The sequence below is a fragment of the Elephas maximus genome, chromosome 14 (genome assembly GCF_024166365.1).
Source record: "Elephas maximus indicus isolate mEleMax1 chromosome 14, mEleMax1 primary haplotype, whole genome shotgun sequence".
NCBI classification, from domain to species: domain Eukaryota; kingdom Metazoa; phylum Chordata; class Mammalia; order Proboscidea; family Elephantidae; genus Elephas; species Elephas maximus.
Genome location: NC_064832.1, coordinates 35,265,016 through 35,279,612, shown reverse-complemented (window position 1 = coordinate 35,279,612; position 14,597 = coordinate 35,265,016). Strand labels below are relative to the sequence as shown.

At 37.1% G+C, this 14,597-nt stretch overlaps 1 protein-coding gene across 2 annotated transcripts in view; it reads left to right on the top strand.

The window, feature by feature from the left end:
* The window catches only part of GPALPP1 (GPALPP motifs containing 1), a 36,873-nt gene extending 24,637 nt beyond the window's left edge, over positions 1–12,236 (top strand). For both annotated transcript variants that reach the window (XM_049853099.1, XM_049853098.1), the window contains exons 8-9: positions 8,213–8,431; positions 9,157–12,236. In XM_049853099.1, coding sequence (XP_049709056.1) covers positions 8,213–8,431 — 219 coding nt within the window. In that variant the 3' untranslated portion in view covers positions 9,157–12,236. The remainder of the gene's footprint in view (positions 1–8,212; positions 8,432–9,156) is intronic.
* Positions 12,237–14,597: the final 2,361 nt, after the last annotated feature.

Sequence of the window (14,597 nt, the reverse complement as noted above, 5' to 3'; positions counted from 1 at the left end):
TTTTTATTCACATTTTTTTATTAAGGTAAAATACATAAAACATTGGCCATTTCAACCACTTTTACATATACAATTCAGTGACATTATTTATGTTCACCACATTGTGCCACTCTTCTTTTCCAAATGTTTTCATCGCCCTTAACAGAAACTCTGCACCCCTTAAGCAATGCTTTCCCACCCCCATCCACCTGACCCTGGTAACCACTAATCTTCTTTTGTCTCAATGGATTTGCCTATTCTAGATATTTCATATAAGAGGAATCATATAATATTTGTGGTTTTGTGTCTGACTTACTTTATTCAGTGTAAAGGGTTTCAAGTTGCCTCCGTGTCCTAGCATGTATCAGAACTTCATTCCTCTTGATGACTGAATAATATTCCATTGTATAGATATACCACATTTTATTTATCCATTCATCTGTTGATGGACAATTGGTCTTTTCCACCTTTTGGCTATTGTGAATAGTGCTGCAGTGAACATCAGTGTACAAGTATCTGTTTGCTTCCTTGCTTTCAGCTCTTTTAGGTATATACATAGGAGTAGAATTTTAGAGTCATGGTAATTCTGTGTTCAAACTGGCATTGCTTTTAAAATAAAACATACACCTACACTATGACCCTACAGTTCCACTCTTAGGTATTTACCTAAGACAAGTGAAAACATAAAACGTATTTCCACATAAAGACTTGAACGTGACTTTAACAGCTTTAGTCATAATTGCCCCAAAAAGATTTATACAAGAGTGTTCATAAAAACTGTATTCATAATAACTAAATACCATAAACAACCCAAGTATTCTTCAGTAGGAGAATGAAAAACCAATATGTGGTATGTAACGAAATGTTATTCAGCAGTAAAAAGGAACAAATTAACAAATACAACAACATAGATGAATCTCAGAGTCATTATGCTTGCCTATGGAAGCAGGTACATACTGTATGATTCCATTTACATGAAGATCTAAGACAGGCAAATGAATCTATGATGGAAAAAAAAATCAGAATGGTGGTTGCTGAAGTGCGAATGCGAAGATTGCCCGGGAACGGGCCTGCAGAGCTTTCTGAGGTGATGAAAATGTTCCCGATCCTGATAGGAGTTTGGATTACAAAATTCAGTGAATGTACACTTGAGATTTATGTATTTCATTGTATGTAAACTTTCCTGAAAAGAAAAACATTGTAATCAAATATTGAACCCTAGTTCATGAAATGCATGTTGAAGTATTTAAGGGGACCTGTATTGATATCTGTAATTTACTTTAATATGCATCAAAAATATTAGGGTTCTGATCTTATGCTGAAATTTTGTTTATGATGAGATTTACTTTTCAAAGTATTATTATAGTCTTAAGAGTAAGCTACTCTATGACCTTTAGCTTTTGATGAATTGAACACTTTAAAATACTTTTGTATGAAGACAAAAATAAAAACTAGTCAACTAGAAACTTAGCATGAATTTTCAAAAGTTGTTAAAACCATCCCATTCAAGATGAATAACTCTAAGTTTTATAAAATCTTTAAAAAAAAAAAAAAAAAGGGGACACATTTTTACTAAATGATTAAATTTGGTAAATCAGCACATGGCTATTTTGCAAGTTGATCTGTACATGAAATGGTTTTCAGTTTACTGATTTTTAGTGAATTGACTGCTCCCAGATGTTTGTAGTAATATTTTCTAGAGTTCTAGAACTTGTTTGGTCACATGTCTGTCAGTGTGCAAATTATACTGAACCAGACCAAAAGTAATACACCTGAAACAACTGATAGAAATGTTTATTTCTTTAGTCCTGGTAAATTGAAGCGCTTGGATTATTTCAATTGACTATATAACAGCCTTGTGGTTTAATATGTTCTTCTGTCTATATTGATATTTAATTTACTAAGATAGGAGATCAATAAATTGAAACCTGCCACCTTTTTTTTTTTTTCTCTGTTTTCATTTCCTTTGTTACATTTGGTGTTCGTACAGTTTTACTCATCAATATAAATCATTTTTCTCAGTAGTGGCTTTAAGTAACATGGGGCCTCTGCAACCCCATTCTTTCTCACACCTCCACTCGCCTCCTCCAAACTTTGTTCTTTGTTTTCTCCAGCCCTTCCTTAAACCTTTCAGCCTTCCCCTGCCAACTCTTGTAGCCTGTCAGCCTTCATTATCATTATCTCATTAATGAGTTATTATTAATCTCATTAGCAGGGAAAGATATTGAAGCAGAGAGAAATGTGGGGAAATGATGCTAAAAGATCGTGTTTTTATAACTTTTTTACATTCGTACGTTTATATATAATTATATTCATATGACATTGTTAGTTCCCCATCCTAAATTACAGTAACCCTAATCCAGCTCTTGTTTGTGTTATCACCCTCTCTTCTCTTACTGGCAAACTACTAGAAATGTGACGTACACAGTGGGGCTCACATTCGTTGGATCGCCTGCTGAGAACCTGGGTGACTTTCAAAAGCACAGTTTCTGAGACCCACAGTTGGCTAATTTAATTCATTAAATCTGCAATGGGGCTCAGGAATCTCTATTTCTCTTCAGTGAGTCAGGATTGGAGGCCAGTGGTCTTCAAGTGTTTTTGTTTGACATCCCCTAAAAGAAATTTGAAAAATGATGCCCATTTTTAACTTAACATCCAAAATTTTCATAAGCTTTTAGTAGTTACCAAGATGAAAAGTTATAGCATATTACATAACTCTATTACATGTTTCGGAAACCCTGGTGGCATAGTGGTTAAGTGCTACAGCTGCTAACCAAGAGGACGGCAGTTCAGATCCACCAGGCACTCCTTGGAAACTCTATGGGGGCAGTTCTATTCTGTCCTATATGGTCGCTATGAGTCGAAATCAACTTGATGGCAGTAGGTTTTTTGGTTTTATTACATGTTTCAAATGGAACCCAAATTCCATCACAATTTGGTATCTACAGTTATCTATTAAGGAGCCCTGGTGGCACAGTGGTTAAGAGCTCAGCTGCTAACCAAAAGGTTGGCAGTTCAAACTCACCATCTGCAACTTGGAAACCCTATGGGGCAGGTCTTCTCTGTCCTATAGGGTCGCCATGAGTCAGGATCAACTCAATGGCAATGAGGTGGGTTTTTTTGTTTTTTATTATCCATTAAAGGAGCCCTGGTGGCGCAGTGGTTAAACTGCTCAACTGTTAACTGAAAGGTCGTTGCTTTGTACCCACCAGTTGTTCTGTGGGAGAAAAATGCGGCAATCTGCTCCAGAAGAGATTTACAGCTTTAGAGACCCTATGGGGCATTTCTCCTCTGTCCTTGTAGAGTCACTCTGAGTGGAAATCGACTCAGCAGCAGTGGGTTGGGTTCTTTCTTTTCTTAGATTATGCCTTAAAGAATGTACAGGAGGAAGCTCTTCTTTAACAGCTGAAACTTTATTTCATCCATTTTTCCCCTTGAATTCAGATTTTCATTTCCTTTCTGCTACAGATTTTTTATCCTAATGGAATTTACTTTTATGCTTGAGAGTCTTTTTTGATTATATCGAACAAAAATACGCCTGTACATTGACGTTTTTTATTTCTTGTGTCTGAGTCTTTCAATGTTAACATGCTTTTTGTTCTGAATTGAGTTGTGATTTCACTTGATCGAAACAATATAAATATATTGCAAGTTTTGATAAATGATTATTAAGCATAACAAGTAAATTTAACTCCTAACGACAGACATTTTCCCCAACTAGTTCCTGCGCTTTGGATGAGTGTTATTGCTAGAATGAGGCAGGGTTTCAGCATCAATTGTACTCTCTTTGTTTGTTTTTATGGTTGTAAGAGTTAAGAAATGTTACTTATATAAATAAATGGATGGGATTGGAACACATTTTGTTATAGTAATGGCATTCAGTTCTTTAAACAATTTCTGGATTATTTTCCTAAACTTCATAGTGATCTATTAAGAAAGATTATTGCCGGTGATCTCTCTGCTGTTAACCCATTCAGGACCTCCTTTGATTTTTTTTTTTTTCCACATTGGTCACATCAGTTTATTGTCTTTCTTTCTCTTCCTCTCTCTCTCTCTCTTTCAAAATCTGTAAAATAGGGATAATAACATTTAACTTAGAGATATTGTGAGGATTATAATATAATAAACACTCAGTAAATCTAACACAACATTTATTGAGTAATGCTAAATACTTTTGTTTATTATATTGTTTCACTCCTTCTCCACCCAAATATTTTGAAATTATTACTGTTATTACCACTATTTCACAGCTGGGAAAATGAGGCATAAATTACTTGCCCAAGGTTACTGGTCTTGAAAGAAGCAGGACCATCGTTGCAGCCCAGTTTTGTCTGAATTTGGAACTTAATCATGGTGACCCCATGGGTGCAGGTTGGAACCACTTCCTAAGGTTTTCAAGGGCGCGACCTTTTGGAAGCAGATCACCAGGCCTGTCTCCCGGGGCGTTTCTGGATGGGTTTGAACCACCAGCCTTACAGTTAGTAGTCGAACACTTAACCGTTTGCGCCATCCACGGACTATATTCATTACTAAATGTATTTATATATGTGTTGAAGCCAATTTTTTCTTGGCAGTATTTGGTGATTTTTTTTTTTTTAATCTCTTTAAATTTTGTTGAAAATAAAGAATAAGAAAGAACTTAACTTGCAAATTAATTTACTTCTAAAAGACTGTATCAAGATTTATGAAATGACTATGTACTTTATTATATATTGAGCAGGGATTAGGGAAGTTGAAATAGCGCTAATTTAAATCCATATTCACGAATATAATGTCTTCTGTAGATTCTGTTAAAACTTCGGAGTTCCAGACTGAGCACATTCAATTTATGGAAGATGTCTGCTAATTGACAAAACCAGTTGTCATTTTCAAATCAGCCACCGTACTTAGGTTCTGTCAGAAAGTCTGACTTCATTTTTCTGTTAAAAAAAAAATGTGCTAATGATCATTCGTTTGATGCTTCTGAATTCTAATGTAAGGAGGGGGACGGGAGGTGCCCTGAGTTTGTCTTCTGGATGAAATAAGATGCGGCCACCTTCAACGTTCTTACCAGTGTCTTGTTATTTTGCTTTCACTGAGCTCTCTTCACTTCTTTACCCTTAAGTAAAGTCTTTGACACAGTAAGCAGGGTCTGGAAAAGATGTGGTTGTTAAGCAAAAATTATCCTTTCTTCTATTGTCCTACTCTTGGACATTCCAACAGGAGCCAACAAACTCATTTGTCAAGGGCACCACACTCTTAAGATCAATAAGTTTAAGACTCAGAAAGGCACAGCCTTCCTGGGTTTTAGTTTCTTGACTAAAGTTTCACTCATAGGGCAGTTCTGCCCTGTCCCGTAGGGCCACTATGTTGATATCAACTCTGCAGCAACGAGTAACAGTTTAATATTTTAGGTTATTCCTTTGTTTGTTGCCCTGGAGGCTTTAACTCCCCTAGCCCATATTCTATAGTGGAGGAGTAGTATACGTCTCCTTTGCCAAGAAGTGGGATAGGGGCTGGAATGAAAGGGAAAGCACCTTCAGGAGACACTTTGTCCAGCAAATCAATTTTAAGAAAGGCTGCATAAAGGATGTTGAGAACTTGGGCTGAATGCCTTAAAATTATCCATGCCTTCATACCCCATGAAATTTTCTCCATATAACCTCCAGGGATACACATACCCTCCTTTTTTTCATAGTATGTTAGATGAGTGTTTACAGAGCAAATTAGTTTTTCATTGCACAATTAATACAAATACAGATATTGGTTGCCAACTCCACAATGTGTCAGCACCCTTTCCTTCTCAACCTTGGGTTCTCCATTATCCAGGGGCCCCCATTTACAGCTTTCCTCTCCCTTCCTGCCTTCTTGTCCTTGCCCCTGGGCTGGCGTGCCCATTTAGTCTCATTTTGTTTTATGGGTCTGTTTAATCTTTGGCTGAAGGGTGAACCTCAGGAGTGACTTCATTACTGAGCTAAAAGGGTGTCCGGGGTCCATACTCTCGGGGCTTCTCCAGTCTCTGCCCTACCAGTAAGTCTCATCTTTTTTTGTAAGTTAGAATTTTGTTCTATATTTTTCTCCCACTCTGTCAAGTACCCTGTATCGTGATCCCAGTCAGAGCAGTCAGTGGTGGTAGCCAGGCACCGTCTAGTTCCACTGAACTCAGTCTAGTGGAAGTTGTGGTAGTTGTGGTCTGTTAGTACTTTGGACTAATCTTTCTCTTGTGTCTTTGGTTTTCTTCATTTTCACTTGCTACATATGGGATGGGACCAGTGGAGTATCTTAGATGGCTGCTCACAAGCTTTTAAGACCCCAGATGGTACTCGGCAAAAAGTAGGATATTTTCTTTATAAACTATGTTAAGCTAGTTGAGTTAGGTGTTCCCTAAGACCATGGTCCCCACAGCCCTCAGCCCAGTAATTTAGTCCCTCAGGGAATTTGGATGTGTCTATGAAGCTTCCATGACCTTGCCTTGGACAAATTGTGCTCACTTCCCAGTATTGTGTACTGTCTTTGTCCTTCACCAAAGTTACCACTTATCTATCGTCTGGTTAGTGTTTTTCCTTTCCCAACCCTCCCCTCCCTCGTAACCATCAAAGATTGTTTCTTCTGTGTGAAAACCTTTTCATGAATTTTTTTTTATTAACTTTTATTAAGCTTCAAGTGAACGCTTACAAATCCAATCAGTCTGTCACATATAAGTTTACATACATCTTACTCCGTACTCCCACTTGCTCTCCCCCATTGAGTCAGCCCTTTCAGTCTCTCCTTTCGTGACATTTTGCATCATGAATTTTTATAATAGTGGTCTCATACAGCATTTGTCCTTTTGTGATTGACTTATTTCACTCAGTGTAATGTCCTCCAGATTCATCCATATTGTGAGATGTTTTGCAGACTCATCATTGTTCTTTCTCATTGCAGAGTATTCCATTGTACGTATGTACCATAGTTTGTTTATCCACTCATCTGTTGATGGGCAGTTAGGTTGTTTTCATCTTTTTGCTTTGTGAATAATGCTGCAGTGAACATTATTCACATGTATGTGCATATGTCTATTCATGTGATGGCTCTTATTTTTGTAGGATATATTCCTAGGAGTGGGATTGCTGGATCATATAGTATTTTCTATTTCTAGCTTTTTCAGGAAGCACCATATTGTTTTCCAAAATGGTTGTACCATTTTACATCCCACCAACAGTACGTAAGAGTTTCAGTCTCCCCACAGCCTCCCCAACATTTGTTATTTTTCTGTTTTTTGATTTGTGCCAGTAATGTTGGGACATATCCCTCATTTTGAAGACTGGTGGTCTATACTACCTACATCGACTTCTCCATCTCCTTCACTGCTTCTTTAATTCAGTGCCATCCTATTAAGGTAAAACTTAATACTGAAAGTTCTACAGTGAATCCCTGATTCATTAATCCAATTGCCTTTGCGCAGATCTCATCGTGTATATATATATCTGAAAATGTGAACACTTGCCCCCAATTAAGAAGAAAGAAAAGGAGGGAAATGAGGGAAAAGAGAAAACTGAAAGAACAGAAATTTCCCAGTGACATAGTGGTTAAGTGCTACGGCTGCTAACCAAAGGGTCGGCAGTTCAGATCCACCAGGCTCTCCTTGGAAACTCTGTGGGGCATTTCTACTCCATCCTAAAGGGTCGCTGTGAGTTGGAATCTACTCGACGGCACTGGGTTTGGTTTTGTTTTTTTTTTATAAAACACACCAACATACCTTGCCCAGGTCTTGAATACTGCGACTTCTGTGCACTTATTTCTCTGTTTTGCCCTGGTTTTGCATCAGCCCAGCAGAGTCCTTCCCTTTCCATCCAGTTGTTAAAATCTAGTTCAGGCTTCAAGGACCAGCGCGTCCAGGAAGCTTTAACCAGGTTCCTAAGTGCAAATGTAATTGCTCTTCCTTTCACATTCGTGTCCTTTGTTCATACATTAACTTTGACACTTCACATGATGCGTTTCTTTCTGGTTATTTAAATGTTTGTGTCCTCTGTCTTGCACTTTTTTTATTGCTTATCGTATAGTTAGTAGACGTCTTCATTGTGGTTGAATTGAACTTGCTTCTGATAACATTTTCTTCATAGATGCTGTCTTGGATTTGCAAAAGCCTGTTGGGTTTGTAAATAGCCCTCCTTGATGTTCACCATTACTACCTAATTATTTTGTTTTGCGATCATATTCTGTGAATAGTGTGTACCAACTAAGATTTTTATTTCTGCTGTCTTGCTCTCCCCAGGATTCAAAAAGATCAGAATCTCTTATGGACATACACCATAAAAAATTAAAGAATAAAGCCGCTGAAGACAAAAATAAGCCCCAAGAGAGAATACCATTTGACCGTGATAAGGATCTCAAGGTTAATCGGTTTGATGAAGCTCAGAAAAAAGCTCTAATAAAGAAATCCAGAGACTTGAACACCAGATTTTCACATGGCAAAGGCAATATGTTTTTATAAGTAAGTATATTACAGTGGGGTGTATTTTGATAACTGATCAGTTTGAATTTTTCTAAATACTCTTATTTATAAATAATTTTGTTAACTTTTTTTTTTTAATAATAAAATAGATTATAAACCTACAAATCTTTCTAAGTAAACCATGATTTCTGGTAATTTCAGCATTATAGGGTAGAAAAAAATGTGGCTTACTGGAAAAGCAGCTTTGCCTTCATAGTAACATAACAGTGAATTGCTATTAAAAATACAAAAATGAAAGTTCAGTTTATGAGAAATGGCAAAGGAATGTGGTTTGAAGCTTGGGTAAATATGTATGCTTTATTAAAGAATGAAGAAAGGCAGCTTCTGGTAGTCTTTTTTGTTGTTATTGTTGTAAAAAATACAGGTAATACAACATTTGCCAATTCAGCATTTGTCACTTGTACAGTTCAGGGAAACCAAATACATCAATCACATTACACAACCATCAGCTGGTAGGCTTTTTATGTTAAACAAGATCACAGAAAATGTTCATTGCTTTGAAAGACTATATAAGATTGAAAATCATTGTATCATTCATCTACAACCCAGTCTGACAAGTTGTAGTAATAGTGACAGCTTCTTAAAATATATATGATTTTTAATTGTATGAAACCTACATTAATACTCAAATGTGAGTTGACGAAAATACAGTTTAAAGTTAGAGATATTTTCCAACTTATTCAATTTTCTTATTCTTACTTCAGGGGGATTTCCCTGTGCAATGAAGAGAAGTTTGAAGAATACTCTTTTATCTGTCTGTCCGTCCACCTTTATTCCTTTGTTCCAGCTTCTCACTATTAGAGATTGGTTTTTATAAACCAAACATGCTTAACTTTGTTCGTTGTGTCCTTCAAGGTCAAGTGGAAACATGCAGTCAGTGTTTCTTATGTGGAATAGAATATATATCTTTGGCTTCTGAAGAAGCCTGGCCTTTTCTTCAAATAATTACTTGGGTTTTGTTTTTTGTTTGTTTTCTGATTTTTGTGGTGTCTCTTGAGTACCCGCTAAGATCTGGTCAGTCCTGTCCGCTCAGTCTCTACCACAGCCTGGAGCTTCCTTGTCAGATACTGCTAACCTGTCCTGGAATCAGTGGCTCAGATGCTTACAGAAAATCCATGAATTTCAAATTGGTCAGTTTTTCCTTCTAAGTTACAGCTGGTGAATACACATCTACTTGAAAATAGAGGGTCTGGCGATTTTGTCTGTTTTGTTTTGTTATTTGTTTTGACACTCAGGGCTTTTTATTTGTTTGGTTTTTTGATTTGTTGGTTTATAAGTCAGAATGAGGGATCTCTGTGTTATCTCACATGCTAAGGACAAAATATTTTAATTTTTCCTACTTTAATAGGTATTTCTAGGGGAGGCAGTCTAAGGAGCAATCTGTATGCCATCAACCATTGGCGTGTTGTAGTCTGTTAGATTCAGTCTCTGACTATATGCCATCAACCATTGGTGTGTTGTAGTCTATTAGACTCAGCCTCGGTGGTCTGTATGCCATCAACCATTGGCAGTGTGAAGTCTGCCAGACTCGGCCACTCTGATCCCACCCAAAGATTTCTGAATCTTTGAACTTTACTTTGGGATATTGTTCCTTTACCCATTTATATTTAACAATTTTTAGCTAATTTATTGGGGACAGATCTTTTATATCAGTCATAAACAGTCTTTTTAAAAAATCAAACTGTAATAACCCCTTGAATGCAAAAATGTAGATGGGAAATCAGTAATTATAACCACCCTATTATCCGTAAGTTGTATTTCCTTGTAGATTAGTCCCAGTTGTTCTGCTAGTTCTGTCTTTAGTTTTGATGAAACAAAAGGCTTTAATGGAAATAGATTCTGATTCTTAGTTCAGGTAAGCTTTATGAAAATTGAGTACATTGTTAAGTGAAATTATGGTACAAGTTTTTCTCCTAAAAATCACAGTCCAGTGGTGTTTTCTACAACATCAGTGTGAATAGTAGCCCACTAAAGGAGTATAGCTGTTAAGAAGATGAATTATTCCCCAAACAAGTTGTCTTGTCCAAGCAGAATTGAACAGAGTAACCTTTTGACTAAATATGTGATAATTCATGGGCAATATTTTCTGAACATGAAATTTTTATACAAGAGCAGCCATTGCTTTCATTTAATTGTTATAAATGTTTTTCCCAATGAAAGGAAGATATATTTTCTAGTTTCCTCATCCTTATGTAAATTTGTAACTTAGAGTTTTGTGAAATTTGTATTATTTAATGTAGAAATGTCATATTTGGATACTTATTTTTGCTCTGCTTTCCTTATCATGGGGGGCTAGGTAACATTCCTGTGTCAGGTACTTGTTAGTTCCTCCCTCACCCTTGGCATGTCCATGACCCTGAACAAAAGGCAGAGAAGCCTCTTTTTTCTGACTAGTACTTTCCATGAGTTACTCCCATACTGGCCCCTTGGAGCTAATGCTCTTTTGTGCCACCTGAAGAAGTTTTAACAAAATGTAAGACAAGTCTCAGAGGTTTTTTCCCTTGTGGAAAGACTAATCCCAATAAACAACACTGACAAAAAGAAGAACAAAGGGTTTGGAAATTGAAAGAATGGAAAGGTGTTCTTCACTTCTCTCCCCTTCCAAAGCAGCAGAAGGCCACGTTAAACCAAGTCTCTGCTCCGTCTGGCAGAAAACTGGATTATTGTCATTTTCTGATGAGAGCTTGTAATTTCCTGGCCAAGTTTTATAGACTGAACTCTTTCAAAATTAAAAATGAAGAAGAAAAAGAAGGCAACACTAAGTTCATAAAGTAGAGACGATACTTTAACATTCTTTCATTGTTGAAGGTAGCATTTAAGTTCATTGTACCTGAAAATACTTGACTTTGTTCAGTTCTCTAAATTGCCATCCCAGATAGATTTAGATGCTTCAAATTGTAACCACGTTATAGGTAAGCAAATGGTGGCTTTGGCAGGTGAGTTTCTGTTTGTTTGTGGGGGTGTTATTCATTTTTTTAATTTTGTTTTAGGCAAAAGGTGGAAGATGTGCTCATAATAAGGCTCTTATTAGATAAATCCTTTTTGTATCTGGTAAAACAGACTAAATTAAGGACCATCCTTAAGAAAAAAAAAGGCCATGGTCTTACTAAGAGTTTTTAATTTTGTTTGGCTGTAGTAAACACTTCACCATAAAATAACATTTAATGGTTCTTTGACTTAATGATCTATTTTTAAATGAGGTTGAGCTTTACAGCGTACTAAGGCTTACATGCTCCAGGATAGATTAGCAGTTCTTATATGAATTATTTCACCCCAAAACATTATGGCACTTCTTAGAATTTCTTATTTAGGGTAGATTATATTTTTATTTAAAAATGTAGGATCAAGGGAAATAATTTTTAAACTAGCTAAAAATGACCCTTATTCTCTTTTTTACTTTTTCCATGGTAATGATAGGTGTGGTTGGGGGGGGAAATTCTCTGCTGAATTACATCCAAGGAGATACCCTTGGTACCCGTGTAATGTCAACAGCTGAGTCTTCTACTTTAAATATTTATTTTGCTTTGGTTTTTGAAGCCATTGTGAGACATAAGTCTGCATTTGCAAAGGATCATGTGTTTCCTACTGTAGGAGAAGTATATTTTTTTGCAACTTAAAAAATTGTTTAACTGTGATGGTGACATGTACAAAATTGAAAAGGTATACACTGCCGCTTCAGTCTTTTTATTTTGAACTTGACAATTAAAAGACTTTCTAGAAAAGAAGAATTCCTGATATGATTTTTTTTTATTATTATTATTGTTTGAATAAAGTTTTATCTGTATCTGAGAGGTTGTGGTCTTTTATTTTTTGGTGTTTGGTTTCTGTATTAGCTCTTCTGAAGCAGGTGTTATTGGTAAAGAGAATATTCTGTAAGGGTTTATTCTGGCCAGCCATAATCATTATGGGCTTTCATGGGAAAAAAAAAAAAAAACTTTCACCCCAGCTCACTTAGCAGATTTTCAGTGTCTCAATGTAACTACGAATGTTAACTATTTGTTTAGTTACAATAGGAGCACAAGGCAAATTGAAAATGCTCCTAAAAGCACGATGGCACGGAGAGCTGACACAGGGTTATAACCAACGCCCCTCCTCCCACTGTTCTGCGTATCACAGGGCTGTGCAGCTGGGTTTTTGGTGGATTGTATGATTATAAGCATTTTTTTCCGTTTTCCAATTTTTTTTTTTAAGTAAGCATATATTCTTAAATAATGGGAGGGCAGGGAAGACCTCTTTTTCTAAGGTCCTAATTTATGAGTCAGAATCAACTCACGGCAACGGGTTTGGTTTTTTTTTCTCTTATATAGTGTCAGGTCTACAGATTGAACTACCAGGCAGAGAGGACTGGAGACTTCCCTCCTCCTCTGTAACTGGGCAAGTGAGCAAAAGAGATGCTTTGTAATACAAAATCTAAGCACTAAATGATAGGAATCTGGAAACAGTCAAGGAAAGAGGGCAAACAAATCAAAGCTTTCAACTTAACGTCGCAGACCAAGAGTGAATGCATTTGGTTTCTTTGCTCTGCTCTTGGATTGCAAATTGGTCCAGTCAGGATCCTTGGTTGCAGACAATAGAAATGGGCTCTGGATGACTTAAGCAGAAAAAGAATTTGTTGAAGGATATTGAATAGCACAAAATCAGTAAGAAAATTGAAGAAGCAAGCTCAAACAGCAGGCAGGGACAAGGAGAACAGCTGGAAGCACAGCCAGAGTCCCATCACAGGAGCATCCCAGCTGCTAACACTGTGGCCATTGGACATTGGACACCACCACTGGTACTGTCGCCACTGACATCGGATGCCACTATAACGATTTTAAACTGTTTCTGCTGCTTTGCGTCTCCAGATTCGGAGTCCTAGCAGGAGCATTGACCTCGTCAAGCTTAGGTCACGCACTTGGGCGCTACACTGCAGGATATGCTGAGAGGGTCAATGTGCCCCTTTTGGCTTTGCTAACAAGCAGCTTCCACCGAGCCTTAACACGTTCACAGATGCCCAGACACAGGAAAAGCAAAAACAAAAAGCTCCCTGCTAAATGGTGCAACTATCCTCTTTATAACTGAAACCCACCATCTACTCCCCAGAGGTGGACAACCTAAAATTTCATTGGTTGCTGCATCCAGTCCCAAGTCAGTTATCTCTGGGTGATACATATTCTTCCCCCAGTTCTGCCCCAATCCTGTTTCAATATTTGACACCCATGGAGTTACATTTTAATACAATAACACACCCTAAATGTTATATTAGGGTAAAGGGAGAAGAAAGGAGAGAAATGAAATATGTACATGACACAATAAAGAAGAAAGAGTCATAGGCTACAGTCGTTATGTCTGCATCTGGTCAGCATTTCTGGTATTCCATATTCCCTTTGACGTCAGTAAGGACCTTAGCTGATCAGAGTTCTTGGCCTAGTGAAGTGATGCATTCATTAGCGAAGGACCTGATCCCTTGCTGGTCTTGCCTATGAATGACACAATTTAGGAATGCTGGGGTATTTGATGAGCTATTATTAAAAAAAAAAAAAAATTTTTTTTTTTTTTTTTTATTATCAGTGGACCTATGAAGACTAAGGAGCCTCCACTAAGAAATCGTCTGGATTCTATCACCCGCCCTCTCACACGGCTGATGTGAGCAGCAACTCTCCTTTGACAGGATTAGCCTGCCAACACTAAAATCCGCATTTTTTAATCCATTTGTTGAGTGGCACGAAGAGCCTGAAACGGCCACGTTTCAGCTATCAATTTATTGAAATCGTATTCTCTGTGGGAGCATTTCATCGTAAAATACCAAAATCTCTAAACCAATTCCAGTGTTAAAAGCTTGGAAAGCAAAAAAAAAAAAAAAAAAGTGGATAGGGCATTAGATGAAATAATAAGGAGCATCACATCCACTTCTTGGATTTATGGCTTAAGAGAAAATATTTTATATTGAGATGACATATTTAAGCAATTTGCACAATATCCAGCAATATATGTAATTGTAGACTCTCAATGATAGACTCACTCAGACAGACAACATTTGTAGATAGGCCCACTCATTTATCATGACCTAAGAAAATCCTGTACTTATCAGAACTCATTTGGTGGCAAGTGATGGAACCCCACCTCAAACTGGCTTAAGCAAAAAAGAGTTTATTGGCTCATGTAA